General features: G+C 46.5%; 1 protein-coding gene across 1 annotated transcript in view; it reads right to left on the minus strand.

The window, feature by feature from the left end:
- Nucleotides 1-3,747, minus strand: part of GARNL3 (GTPase activating Rap/RanGAP domain like 3) — a 64,884-nt gene extending 61,137 nt beyond the window's left edge. The window contains exon 1 of the mRNA XM_087704751.1: nucleotides 3,373-3,747. Coding sequence (XP_087560877.1) covers nucleotides 3,373-3,464 — 92 coding nt within the window. The 5' untranslated portion in view covers nucleotides 3,465-3,747. The remainder of the gene's footprint in view (nucleotides 1-3,372) is intronic.
- Nucleotides 3,748-12,862: the final 9,115 nt, after the last annotated feature.

Consider the following 12,862-nt stretch of genomic DNA (forward strand, 5'->3'; position numbering starts at 1 on the left):
TATTTTACGTTCTGTCTTGCACTCCCTTCCCATGAGTTGTAAGCCGCCCTGAGTCCCCTCAGGGAAAAGGGCAGCCTATAAGTGACAATAAATACCAAATACCAAGCGAGCCCGAAATTTGCGTTGCCAATCAAGACAGTTGTTAAGTGGAGCTTTGTCCCATTGCGCAAACTTTCTTGCCACCGTTGTTGAGGGAATCACTGCAATTAGATTAGTAACACTAATTTCCTGACAGCAGGGACAGTTAGCCTGTGGAACGGCTCGCCTCCAGAAGTTGTAAGTGCTTCAGCCCTGGAGGTTTTTAAGAAGAGACTGGACAGTCATTGGTCTGGAATGGTATAGGTTCTCCTGCTTAATCAGAGGGCTGGACTAGAAGACCTCCAAGGTCCCTCCCAACGGTGCTATTCTGTTATTCTGCCTCTGCCCACTAAGTGAAATACCCACTCGGTTTAAATGGGTGACCCAGAATCTCTCCGAACCTCTTTTTCATCTTTCTTAGAATAACCCCATCAAAAATATTAACTCCCGGCCAATCAGAAAAGATGCCGAATACACCAATTCACCCTGATTTATATAACTCTGCATGCATGCTGTTTTGTTTTGCAACAGGCTGAGCACAGATTTCTGCCAATGACAAAGGCTGAGTCAATTTTTCATAGCCAGAATCTCAAGCTTGCTTGCTTGTTTGCTTGCTTGCTTGCTTGCTTGCTTTCTTTCTTTCTTTCTTTCTTTCTTTCTTTCTTTCTTTCTTTCTTTCTTTCTTTCTTCCTTCCTTCCTTCCTTCCTTCCTTCCTTCCTTCCTTCCTTCCTTCCTTTCTTTCTTAATCCCAGTCATTTTTATTCCTGCAGAGTTCCCGGGAAGCTAAAGCATTCACCAAATTTTTCAGAGTATAAGAAGCTCCAAATTATAAGACGCACTTAGGTTTTAGGGAGGAAAACAAGAAAAAAAAAGGCTGCCTCTGCCTCCCAGCAATTTGCCTCCTTGCAACCAACAACATGTTTCAGTTTCAATTTCAGCACAGCCTGATTAGCACAAGCAGCTGATTGTTGGTTGGATCGGCCTCCTGACGATCAGCTGTTTCAGGCTGCAGGGATTGTCATAGCCTATTGACGTCTCTGCACGCCCCGTTTTCAGCCTCCGCAAGCCCCATTTTCGACCTCCGTGCACCCCATATTCTGTCCGTTCCGGCAGCGGGGATCGGAATGGGCGGAAAATGGTGTGTCCGGAGGTCAAAAATGGGGCATGCAGAGGCGGCAATAGGCTATGGCAATCCCTGCAGCCTGAAACAGCTGATGGTTGGGAGGCGGATCCAACTGACAATCAGCTGCTTTTGCTAATCAGGTTGTGCTGAAGTTGAAACTGAAACAGGCTGTTTGCTGTTTGCTGCAAGGAGGCAAATTGCTGGGAGGCAGAAGCCAAAGAGTGGGGACCAGTGGGTGGGTGAGAATATATTTGGTCTATAAGACGCACCCAAATTTTCAGCTTCTTTTAGGGGGGGGGTGCATCTTATTCTCTGAAAAATATAGTAATTCCTTTGACATGTTGGGCGGTACCCATGGCAGAATGTTGACCTACTTCAAGGGGGATCCAAAGTCTATTTCTGGAGATCTTTCCCAAGCAAATCCACCTGTGGCCACAAAGGAGATTCTGGTGCACGCTGCAACAGATCTTAGCTAAACCTTTCCAGCTCCTGGAGATTAAAAACCAGGGGTTGAAGTTAAAGAAGGGATCAGAGAGTCATTTGTCTGAAATGGTCTAGGCTAGGGTTTCCTGATTGGGGAGGGGGTTGACTAGAAGACATCCAAGGTCTCTTCCAAGAAAGAAAAGGAGGGAGGGAGGAAGGAATAGCAATAGCAACACCAATAGCAATAGCACTTAGACTTGTATACCGCTTCACAGTGCTTTCCAGCCCTCTCTAAGCAGTTTACAGCATCAGCCTCTTGCCCCAACAATCTGGGTCCTCATTTTACCAGCCTCGGAAGGACGGAAGGCTGAGTCAACCTTGAGCTGGTGAGAATCGAACTGCAGGCAGTTGGCAGAGTCACCCTGCAATCCTGCATTCTAACCACTGCATCACACAAGGAAGGAAGGAGGGAGGAAGGGAGGGAGGGAGGGAGGGAGGAAGATGAAGGAATAGCAATTGTATGTAGACTTATATCCCGCTTCACAGTGCTTTTCAGCCCCCTCTAAGCAGTTTACAGTCAGCCTCTTGCCCCCCAACAATCTGGGTCCTCTTTTTACCAGCCTCCGAAGGACGGAAGGCTGAGTCAACCTTGAGCCAGTCAGGATCGAACTGTTGGCAATGGTCAGAGTCAGCCTGCAATCCTGCATTCTAACCACTGCACCACTAGGGCTCTAACATAACATTACGTCTGATTTCTGACCATACCTCTGTAATATTGTCTTTTCATCCCAATGACCTAATTTAGCACATGGATGTCGCTATTTGGTCAGAGAAGAAAAAACAGTAGGGTTTTGTTGACTTTTAGAAAATTGTCAAGAGCAGTTGTGGGCCCCTTTTTCAGCAGACCCCCATATGAATACCCCCCCCCCCGGGGCCTGGTTTGGCTGGGGATGATGGTAAGGAATCAGAATGAGCCAAAACGCTCCAAAGCCTCCATTCACCCAAGTTGGGATCTCTAAGCTGGCAGTATCATCACACACAAACACACACACACACACACACACAAAAACACACACACACACCACAAAAACCATGCAAATTTGAGATGAATGGGCATTGTAGTACCACACAGGTTGGCGAAGGGCTGCTTTTGAGTCTGTAGCCCATCCCGATTCGACTGCCTAGCCTGGCTAGGTGGCTCCCTGGCTAAGACGCTGAGCTTGCAGTTCAGCGGTTCGAATCCCTAGTACAGGTCTCCTGCGAGAGCAAGGGGGTTGGACTAGATGACCTCCAAGGTCCCTTCCAGCTCTGTTGCCGTTACTGCTGGCTCCAGTGCCCATCAGGCTAAGCCGGATAGGTTCTGGGGTCCAACCCAGCTGGGAGAAAGCGGGGTGGGGGTGGGGGAGGTTCGGCATTCCAACCCACCACCCCTAAACCAAGAGCCGGCTCATTGGCAGCTGGAGCGAACCACAGCGCAGGAGGATGGGAGATGGAGTCCGGCATCTGTACCGATCGGGAAAAGTTGGAGCTGGCAGCCGGCGATGCCCCTGGTGTGAAGCCAGCGCCGCCCGCTCCACTCCAGCCCAACGTGGCAATACCCAAGACGCAGATGGAAAACATGGGAGGGTGGGGGACGATGGAAGCCGCGCTCCGTCTCCCCGCGGGGTCTCTCCAAAGCCCTTCCTTCCTTCCGCCCCCTCCCCAAAGCCTCCTCTCCCCAATCTCCCCCCCTCCCCCGTTCACTTACTGCTCTCCTTCGCAGTCAAAACTGACTCCCTTTTTCAGCAAGGCGGCGCGCCGGCTGCGCAGCTGGGACAGGGGGGCTGCCTCCAGCGCCATCGCCCCAAGTCCTGGGCTGGGCTGGGGGTCGGCCCGGGCCAGCGGGAGGAGCGAGCTGGGGCCAGCCGGCTGGCTGGCTTGGCTAGCTGGCTGGCTCTCTCTCTCCCTGCCTCTCTGCACCGCTTCCCTCTTCCCTTTCAGCGCTTGGGTCCGCCCCGTTTGGGCGAGGGGCGCCCGGACCAAAAAGAAAAAAAAAAGAGGAGATGAGAGAGGGAGGGGATGGCGAAGCTCCCATCACCCCCCCTCCCCAAGGCTGGCCCCTACCTGCCGCAGCTCCGCTCCTTCCTCGCTTGCCGCCGAGCCCTTCGCCTGGAGGGTGAGGCGCTCTGCACATGCTCGGATGCCCTGGCGCGCCATTCGCCTTGCCTTCTCTTGGACTGCATCCACTGAAACAAAGAAGAGTAAGGATTATTTTCCGAAGTACCAGAAGGCAAGACAAAAAATAAGCATCATCAATGGATGGAAACTAACCAAGGAGAGAAGCAACCTGGATTGGAGGAGAAACTTGCTAAAAGGTGAGATCAGTTGACCAGTGGAACGGCTTGCCACCAGAATGGAATGGAATTGGAATTGGAATTGGAATTGAAATTGGAATAGAACAGAATATGAATATGAATATGAATTAATAACAGAATAGGAATTGGAATAGGAATTGGAATAGGAATAGGAATAGGAATATAGAATAGAATAGAATAGAATAGAATAGAATAGAATAGGAATAGAACAGAATATGAATATGAATTAAGAATAGAATAGAATAGAATAGGAATTGGAATAAAATAGAATAGAATTGGAATTGGAATTGGAATTGGAATAGGAATATAGAATAGAATAGGAATTGGAATAGAATAGGAATTGGAATAGAACAGAATATGAATATGAATTAAGAATAGAATAGAGTAGGAATTGGAATAGAATAGAATTGGAATAGGAATAGGAATAGGAATATAGAATAGAATAGAATAGGAATTGGAATAGAACAGAACAGAACAGAACAGAATATAAATATGAATTAAGAATAGAATAGAATAGGAATTGGAATAGAATAGAATAGAATAGGAATAGGAATATAGAATAGAATAGAATAGAATAGAATAGGAATTGGAATAGAACAGAACAGAATATAAATATGAATTAAGAATAGAATAGAATAGGAATTGGAATAGAATAGAATTGGAATAGGAATAGGAATAGGAATATAGAATAGAATAGAATAGAATAGAATAGAATAGAATAGAATAGGATTCTTTTATTGACCAAGTGTGATTGGACACACAAGGAATTTGTCTTTGGTGCAGATGCTCTCCATGTACATAAAAAGACAAGATACATTTGTCACAAATCATAAGGTACAACACTTAATGATAGTCGTAGGGTACAAATAAGCAATCAGGAAACAATCAATATCAATCGTAAGGATACAAGCAACAACGTTACAGCCATACAGTCATAAGTGAGAGGAGATGGGGGATAGGAACAATGAGAAGATTAATAGTAATAATAATGCAGACTTAATGAATGGTTTGACAGTGGTGAGGGAATTATTTGTTTAGCAGAGTGATGGCGTTCGGGGAAAAACTGTTCTTGTGTCTAGTTGTCTTGGTGTGCAATGCTCTATAGCATCGTTTTGAGGGTAGGAGTTGAAACCATTTACGTCCAGGATGCGAGGATGTCTTATTCCAAGTGTGGCCTTACTAAGGCTTTACAAAGTGGTACTAACACTTCACTTGATTTTCATTCTACGCTTATATAAGCCTGAAATCTATTCTCTGCTTGTTGCTTAATCCCAATGCCAGAATTGTGCTGCCTCAGCGGCTGAGACGCTGAGCTTGTCCATCCGAAAGGTTGGCAGTTCAGCGGTTCGAATCCCTAGCACCGTGTAATGGAGTGAGCTCCTGTTACTTGTCTCAGCTTCTCCCAACCTAGCAGTTCGAAAGCACGTTAAAAAAAAATTCTGGTAGAAAAACAGGAACCACCTTTGGTGGGAAGAGAACAGCGTTCTGTGCACCTTCGGTGTTGAGTCATGCCGGCCATGTGACCACGGAGACGTCTTCGGACAGCGCTGGCTCTTCGGCTTTGAAACGGGGATGAGCACCGCCCCCTAGAGTCGGGAACGACTAGCATCTCTGCTTAGGTGACTTTTCGGCCTTGAATTCAATTCCAGGACAACTGGAACTGTCACAAATGAGATGATCAGCGCCCGTGCGATGCTCTGCCGAAAAGGTGGGTGAAAGGAGACAGGGAATGAATGATTATGATGAATTGCCCTCATCATGATCAGAATTAAAAAGACTTTCCCCACCCCCCACCCCCTTCAGCTTTCCGGCAAGAGCAATTTGGATCCACAGGAGAGGCAGTGGGAACAAATCAACAGGTTGATATCTCATCTTGGGATCGACGAAAGGTGGACACGTTATTTCTGGAGAATAGCATCACCCGGCACACACACAATGGGATTATTTGCACACCCTGGCTGTGACCTTGTCTGTTTCCTCCCCTTCATTTCCTCCTGCATGTGTTGCCTCTCCACAGGGGGAACCTGAATCGCATCTCAAGGAAGCAAATCTTTCTCCTTGAAAAGCTTCGCCAGTCGAAAAAACAGGTGGTTTATCTCCGAACTTTATCTTGGGTAAATAGGCACCTCCAGGCTCACAAAAGAAAAACAGGTGATTGCCGAAGCAATTTTTTTTTTTATAAAGAAGGAGTTTGTGGGGAAGGATTTGAGCAGACGGCCCCTATTGCAATGTTCTGAAAATTAAGGTCAAGGTTCCCCTCGCACATCTGTGCTAGTCGTTCCCGACTCCAGGGGGGGCGGTGCTCATCTCCGTTTCAATGCCAAAGAGCCAGCGCTGTCCGAAGATGTTTCCGTGGGCATGTGGCCGGCATGACTCAATGCCAAAGGCGCATTGAACGCTGTTCCCTTCCCACCAAAGGTGGTCTCTATTTCTCTACTTGCATTTTTGACATGCTTTCGAACTGCTAGGTTGGCAGGGACAAGTCACAGGAGCTCACTCGGTTACGCGACACTAGGGATTCGAACTGCCGAAGTGCCGGCCTTTCTGACCGACAAGCTCAATGTCTTAGCCCCTGAGCCACCATGTCCTTTGTGAAAATTAGCCTCCCCCTTTTTGTATGGAGGGAAGAAATACCTGATTTATTTAATATTTGGTAAGGTTCATTAATGAACCTAGTCCAGAATGCGGCCGCGCGAGCGATCGTGGGTGCACCTCGCTTCACCCACGTAATACCTATCCTCCGCGAGCTGCACTGGCTGCCTGTTGATCTCCGGGTGCGATTCAAGGTGCTACTTATCACCTATAAAGCCCTTCATGGTATTGGACCTGGGTACTTGAGAGACCGCCTACTGCCAATTACCTCCACTAGACTGATACGATAGCATAGATTAGGCCTCCTCCGAATTCCATCATCTAGCCAGTGTAGACTGGCAACTACTCGGAGGAGGGCCTTCTCGGTGGCTGCTCCGACCCTCTGGAACGAACTCCCCGTGGAGATTCGGACCCTCACCACCCTCCAGTCCTTCCGCGCCGCTCTAAAGATCTGGCTGTCCCGGCTGGCCTGGGGTTAAGATTCTAACCCCACTCGAATTGTGTGACTGTTGCATTTTAATAATGATGTATTGTCTGTATGTTAGAAATTGTTTGTCCTTCCCCCCCCCTTTTTTTTTTTGAACTGTGAGCCGCCCTGAGTCCCCCCAGGGAAAAGGGCGGCATAAAAATAAAGGGAAATACAAATAAAGGGAAATTAAATGGGGAGCAGGGAGTGAAAAATCTGTCACCCTCTAGATTTTGTAAATGTTTCATTACAGGATCCTTGGTGTTCTCTGAGTTTTGGGAAAAACAGTTCTTTCATTACCCAAGTAGGTAACATCATCAGTGCTAGAAGAGTTGTCCTAGTCGAGTAATGGAATGTCTGCAAGAAAGCAACCACGGTCAGAGAGTACCAAGGAGTCCACAGTCCTCCTCCTCTTCTTCCTCAATTCCAGAAACCTCACTCCCTTCTAGCATTGATGATGTTCCCTAGTTGGGTAATGCAACGTCTGCAAGAAAACCACCAAGCTGAGAGAGCACTATGGATCCCACAGTTCTACTCTGAATATAAGTATTCTCCTCCGATGATGTTTCACGGTGATATGGACAGTGAGGAATGCTGATGGCTATTGAAGACCTCAAGTGCCTGTTCTTTCTTTCTTTCCTTCCTTCCTTCCTTCCTTCCCTTCCTCCCTCTTCTCTTCCATTTTCTTCCATTTTCCTCCCCGCCTCTCTTCCATTTGCCTTCCTTGTCTTCCATTTTCCTCCTTCCTTCCTTCTCTTTCCTTCCCTTCCTCCCCCTCCCTCTCTTCCTTCCATTTTCCTTCCCTCCCTCTCTTCTTTCCCCCTCCCTCTTACTTCTCTTCCATTTTCCTTCCTTCCCTTCCATTTTCCTCGTTCTTCCATACCTCCCTTCCCCCCTCCCTCTCTTCCTTCTCTTCCATTTTCTTCCTTCCCCCTCCCTCTCTTACTTCTCTTCCATTTTCCTTCCTTCCCTCCCTCCCTCTCTTCCTTCCCTTCCATTTTCCTTCCTTCCCTTCTATTTTCCTTCCTTCCCTTCCATTTTCCTCGTTCCTTCCATACCTTCCTTCCCCCACTCTCTCTTCCTTCTCTTCCTTCCCTCCCTCCCTTCTTTCCCCCTCCCTCTCTTCCTTCTCTTCCATTTTCTTCCTTCCCTCCCTCCCTCCCTTCCCCCTCCCTCTCTCCCTTCTCTTCCATTTTCCCTCCCTCCTCCCCTCCTAAATAATGCACTCCTGTTACCTGTCACAAGGATTGATGCAGCTCTCTGCAGAAGCACGAGAGGGCAGCAGCCACATACAGATACGGACTTGGAAAAGAGCCCTTGTCCTGCTTTTTAATTGAATCCGAATTCGGTTCGTCTCCTTATGTTAAATGCACCTTTCCCATCCACAACTTGAGCAATCAGGGTTAAAAGCACATAAGGCATTTTACAACCTATTACAGTGCTTTCCCACATGCCTTTTTATTGTCTCAGCCCTGACTATAAAAAAAAACTTTCTCTCGTTAAAGCAGGCGGCTACATCCGAAGCCACAGCCCAGCCCCCCAACTTGGGGCCCTACGAACAAAGTTTTTCTCCATATCAGGAAAAGCAAACAGCTAAAGATTAACAAGGGGGAAAGTGAAAAGTTACAGAGAGAGGCAGAGATGTCTTCAGCAAGGGAACATGGTCCGAGAACTGATGCCACAGCCTTAATAACATGTTGGCACTTGCCTTGATTGTGCAACATGGGGTGGGGGTGGGGAATGACACAAGAAAAGTGTTTGTTAGTGTGATTATATTTGAATTGGCACAGGTCAGCAAGGCTGGCCTTATCATTAGGGAGAGAAATGATGGGAACACCGCCGGCATTAGATGCTGGAATATTCACTTCCTGCTCCATCTCCAAACCCCTGGTAGATTTTTATCTCCCTGGCCTGTTTGAACATGAATAGTTCTATTTCTCACACAGCTGCCTTTCCCCCAGACTGTTTTGAAAGGAAATGTACAGGCAACGTGAAGCAAACTTTCCCCCAAACCCATCTGTGCTCTTTGCAGATTACAGTTGGAAGGGGCTTTGTAGGTCATCTAGTCCAACCCCCCACCCAAGCAGAAAACCCTATACTATTTCTGGCAGATGGCAGTCCAATCTCTTCTTGAAGGCTCCCAGTGATGAAGCTCCCATGACTTCTGAAGGCAACTTCTGTTCCATGGGTTGATTGTTATCACTGTCAGGAAATTTCTCCTCCTTTTCAGGTTGAATCTCTCCTTGATCAGTTGATCCATTGTTCCTTGTCTGGCCTTCGGGTGTCTTGGAAAATAGGTTGACTCCTTTCTCTCTGTGGCAACCCCTCAAATATTGGAAGATGCTATCCTGTCTCCCCTGGTCCTTTTCTTCACTAGACTAGCCAGGCCCGATTCCTGCAACCGTTCTTCATATGTTTTAGTCTCCAGTCCCCTAATCATCCTGGTTGCTCTTCTCTGCACTCTTTCTACAGTCTCAATGTCCTTTACAGATTAACAGAGTTGGAAGGGACCTTGTAGGTCATCTAGACCATCTTCTTGAAAGCTTCTGTAAACCGCTTAGAGAGGGCTATAAAAGCACTGTAAAGTGGTATATAAGTCTAAGTGCAATTGTCCTTCCTTCCTTCCTTCCTTCCTTCCTTCCTTCCTTCCTTCCTTCCTTCCTTCCTTCTATCCTCTATCTCTTGAGTTAATCTAGACAGGAGGGAAGTCCTTGATCTCCAACTATCACATGAGTCCTTTAAAATAGATGCATAAAGAAATGGATTCTCGTTTCTTTATTTTCTATTTTTGCTTTCACTGGGGAATGGAAGGAGAGAATTCCTTGGTTTCTTTGTCTCCTCCGATACTTCATCCCTCTATAAAACAAAGTGAACACAGGCGGTGCTCAACTTATAGCAGTTTACGACGGCACTGAAAAAAAGTGACTTGGGACGGGTTTTTCACATTTACAACCCACAGTCAGGGGATCGAAATTCAGATGTTTGGCAACTGACTCATATTTATGACAGTGGCAGCCGGATTCGCTGTGTTATGAATGTAATAACTGCAGTGATTCTCTTAGCAAGAAAGGTTGTAAAATGGGGCAAACTCATTTAACAACTGTCTCGCTTAGCAACACAAAGCTTGGGCTTCATTGTGGTCGTGAATCAAGACTTTTGTGAGGCCACAAAAAACTCAGCAGCAATACCTAATTCTCAAGGAAGAAAACAGAAGTGAATCATCCACCTGTCTTGCTTCATAATGATGTTGGGATAACAGAAACTGACGGGTACAGGGAAACTGATTAATAAACAAAAGTTTATTCCTTGGCTTGCGGGTGATCCCATGAGGATCAGTAGGACTGCTGCCGCCCCAAATATTGTAATAGCTCTGCAGACGTTTCTTTGCAGACGTTTCATTACCCAAACTAGGTAACATCATTGATATTGATAAGTTTATTTATAGGCCGCCCTTTTCCCTGAGGGGACTCAGGGCGGCTTACAACTTATGGGGAATATTCCAATCTCTCAGTGATGAGCTTACCCATTTTGGTAAAACTTGCTGTTCACAGTTAGTTATCTGTTGTAGGTGCAGAATTGACTATTTGTGACCTTGTAACACACACCAATGGGCCTTCACTGTGGTAGTTCCTGCCTGAAACTCACAAAACCTTGATAATAAAATGTCCATTTGACCTCTGTTTTCGTTTATTTTACCATGAATAAATATTGAATGCTTTGTTTTGTTTTTCCCCACCACATTTAAATGAATCTAGGTTTACATTGCTTTCTTACAGAGACAGTATAATATAGCAGTTAAGGTACCAAAGTAGGGAGACCTTGGTTTCATTCTGCCCTGAACTACAAAAACTTACATCATGTCTTTGGGTCATCAGTGCTATAAGCAGGAAAATGCAAACCTACTCCCTTCTAGCACAGATGATGTATTCTGGTTGGGCCATGAAATGCCTGCAAGAAAACCACCAAGCTCAGAGAGCAACAAGGGCCTCACAGTAGTCGTCGTCCTCCTCCTCCTCCTCCTCCTCCTCCTCCTCCTCCTCCTCCTCCTCCTCCTCCTCCTCCTCCTCCTCCACCTCCACCTCCTCCTCCTCCTCCTCCCAATTCTCACTCCCTTTTAGCACTGATGATGTTACCTAGTTGGGTCATGAAACATCTGCAAGAAAACCACCAAGCTCAGAGAGCAACAAGGGCCTCACAGTAGTTGTTGTCATCATTCTCCTCCTCCTCCTCCACCATCACCACCACCACCTCCTCCTCCTCCTCCTCCTCTTCGCAATCCCCACTCCCTTCTAATACTGATGCTGTTGCCTAGTTGGGTCATAAAACGCCTGCAAGAAACCCTGCCAGACTCAAAGAGCGCTCCTCATTTCAACCCCGAAGCTGCAAATATTCTCTTTTCGTGGTAGTGTTAAAAGATTCAAGAAGTAGTTTTATGTGCCTTGAAGCGCCTGGGTGGATGGTGCCTGCCGAAAGGGGGGGGGAAATGCAACTTTAAAAACCAATTACCTTATGACCAATTAAGACTTTTTATTTTCTCATTTTAGAGCCCGGGGGAGGAAGGTGGAGCGCAATTCCGAGGAAAGAGGGTGCAATCCAACCATAAAAGCACCAGCCGACTTTTTATGGCACAATAAAGACAACACAAAAGGTGAAGCCACAGCAGCTATGTGACATCAGACACACATGGCACACACACCGAAGAAGGCCACTCCCTTCCTTTCCCTTCCAGGTTCAAGGAGAACTTTTCTGACCACATCACTTGTGACCACAACACTTCTGATCACATCACTCCAGGAAGTAGGAACTGAAAATGTCAAAAGAGTGGTGTAGCGTTATTGTTGTTTCTCCCCCCCCCAACACATCTTATAAGAAGACATTGCATTCTTGCTCCTAATCAGTGGTGTCCTTGTGGAAAGGTGTGGCGCAGATCAAGAGTCACCTGGTTGGTTGAATTGGGCAGCGAATTAATGCATGCATGCATGAATGAATGAATGTTCAGCCAGCCATTGAGAACAGCCAACCCTTCAATGTTGCAAAACAAGTTCCTGTACACCGCCTGAGTCAAAAAGAGGGCTGTGAAAATACCTACAGACCCCTCACATCCTGGACATCAATGGTTTCAGCTCCTACCCTCAAAACGAGGCTATAGGGCCCTGCACACCAGAACAACTAGACACAAGGACAGTTTTTTTTCCTCCAAAATGCCGTCACTCTGCTAAACAAATAATTCCCTCAACACTGTCAAATGATCTACTAAGACTGTATTGCTATTCTTCTTCTCTTCCTTCCCAGTCCCTATCTCCTCCCACTTATGACTATAACCATGTTGCTCGTATCTTTACAATTTTATATTGTTTTATTTGTTTCCTAGTACAATTTGATAGCTTATTAGTAGCCTATGACTATCACTAAATGTTGTACCTTTTTATTCCTGAGAAAGAAAATATGCCTAAAATCTAAGAGTAGCTAAAAAAAACAACAACAGGGCAGGGCATTTCTCACTGGGGCATAGAGGAAAAAAGATGTGACTGTTGATTCATTCTATCTATCATCTATCTATCTCCATCCATCCATCCATCCATCCATCCACCCATCCACCTACCTACCTACCTCTGCCTGCCTGCCTGCCTGCCTGCCTGCCTGCCTGCCTGCTTATCTATCTATCTATCTATCTATCTATCTATCTATCTATCTATCTATCTATCTATCTATTTATCTATCTATCTATCATCTATCTCCATCCTTCCATTCATCTATCCTGCCTGCCTGCCTGCCTGCCTGCCTGCCTGCCTGCCTGCCTGCCTGCCTGCCTATCTATCTATCTA

The sequence above is a fragment of the Thamnophis sirtalis genome, unplaced genomic scaffold (assembly GCF_051295495.1).
Source record: "Thamnophis sirtalis isolate CommonGarterSnake01/CBP01778 unplaced genomic scaffold, rThaSir2_p1.2 scaffold_2, whole genome shotgun sequence".
Lineage (NCBI taxonomy): Eukaryota > Metazoa > Chordata > Lepidosauria > Squamata > Natricidae > Thamnophis > Thamnophis sirtalis.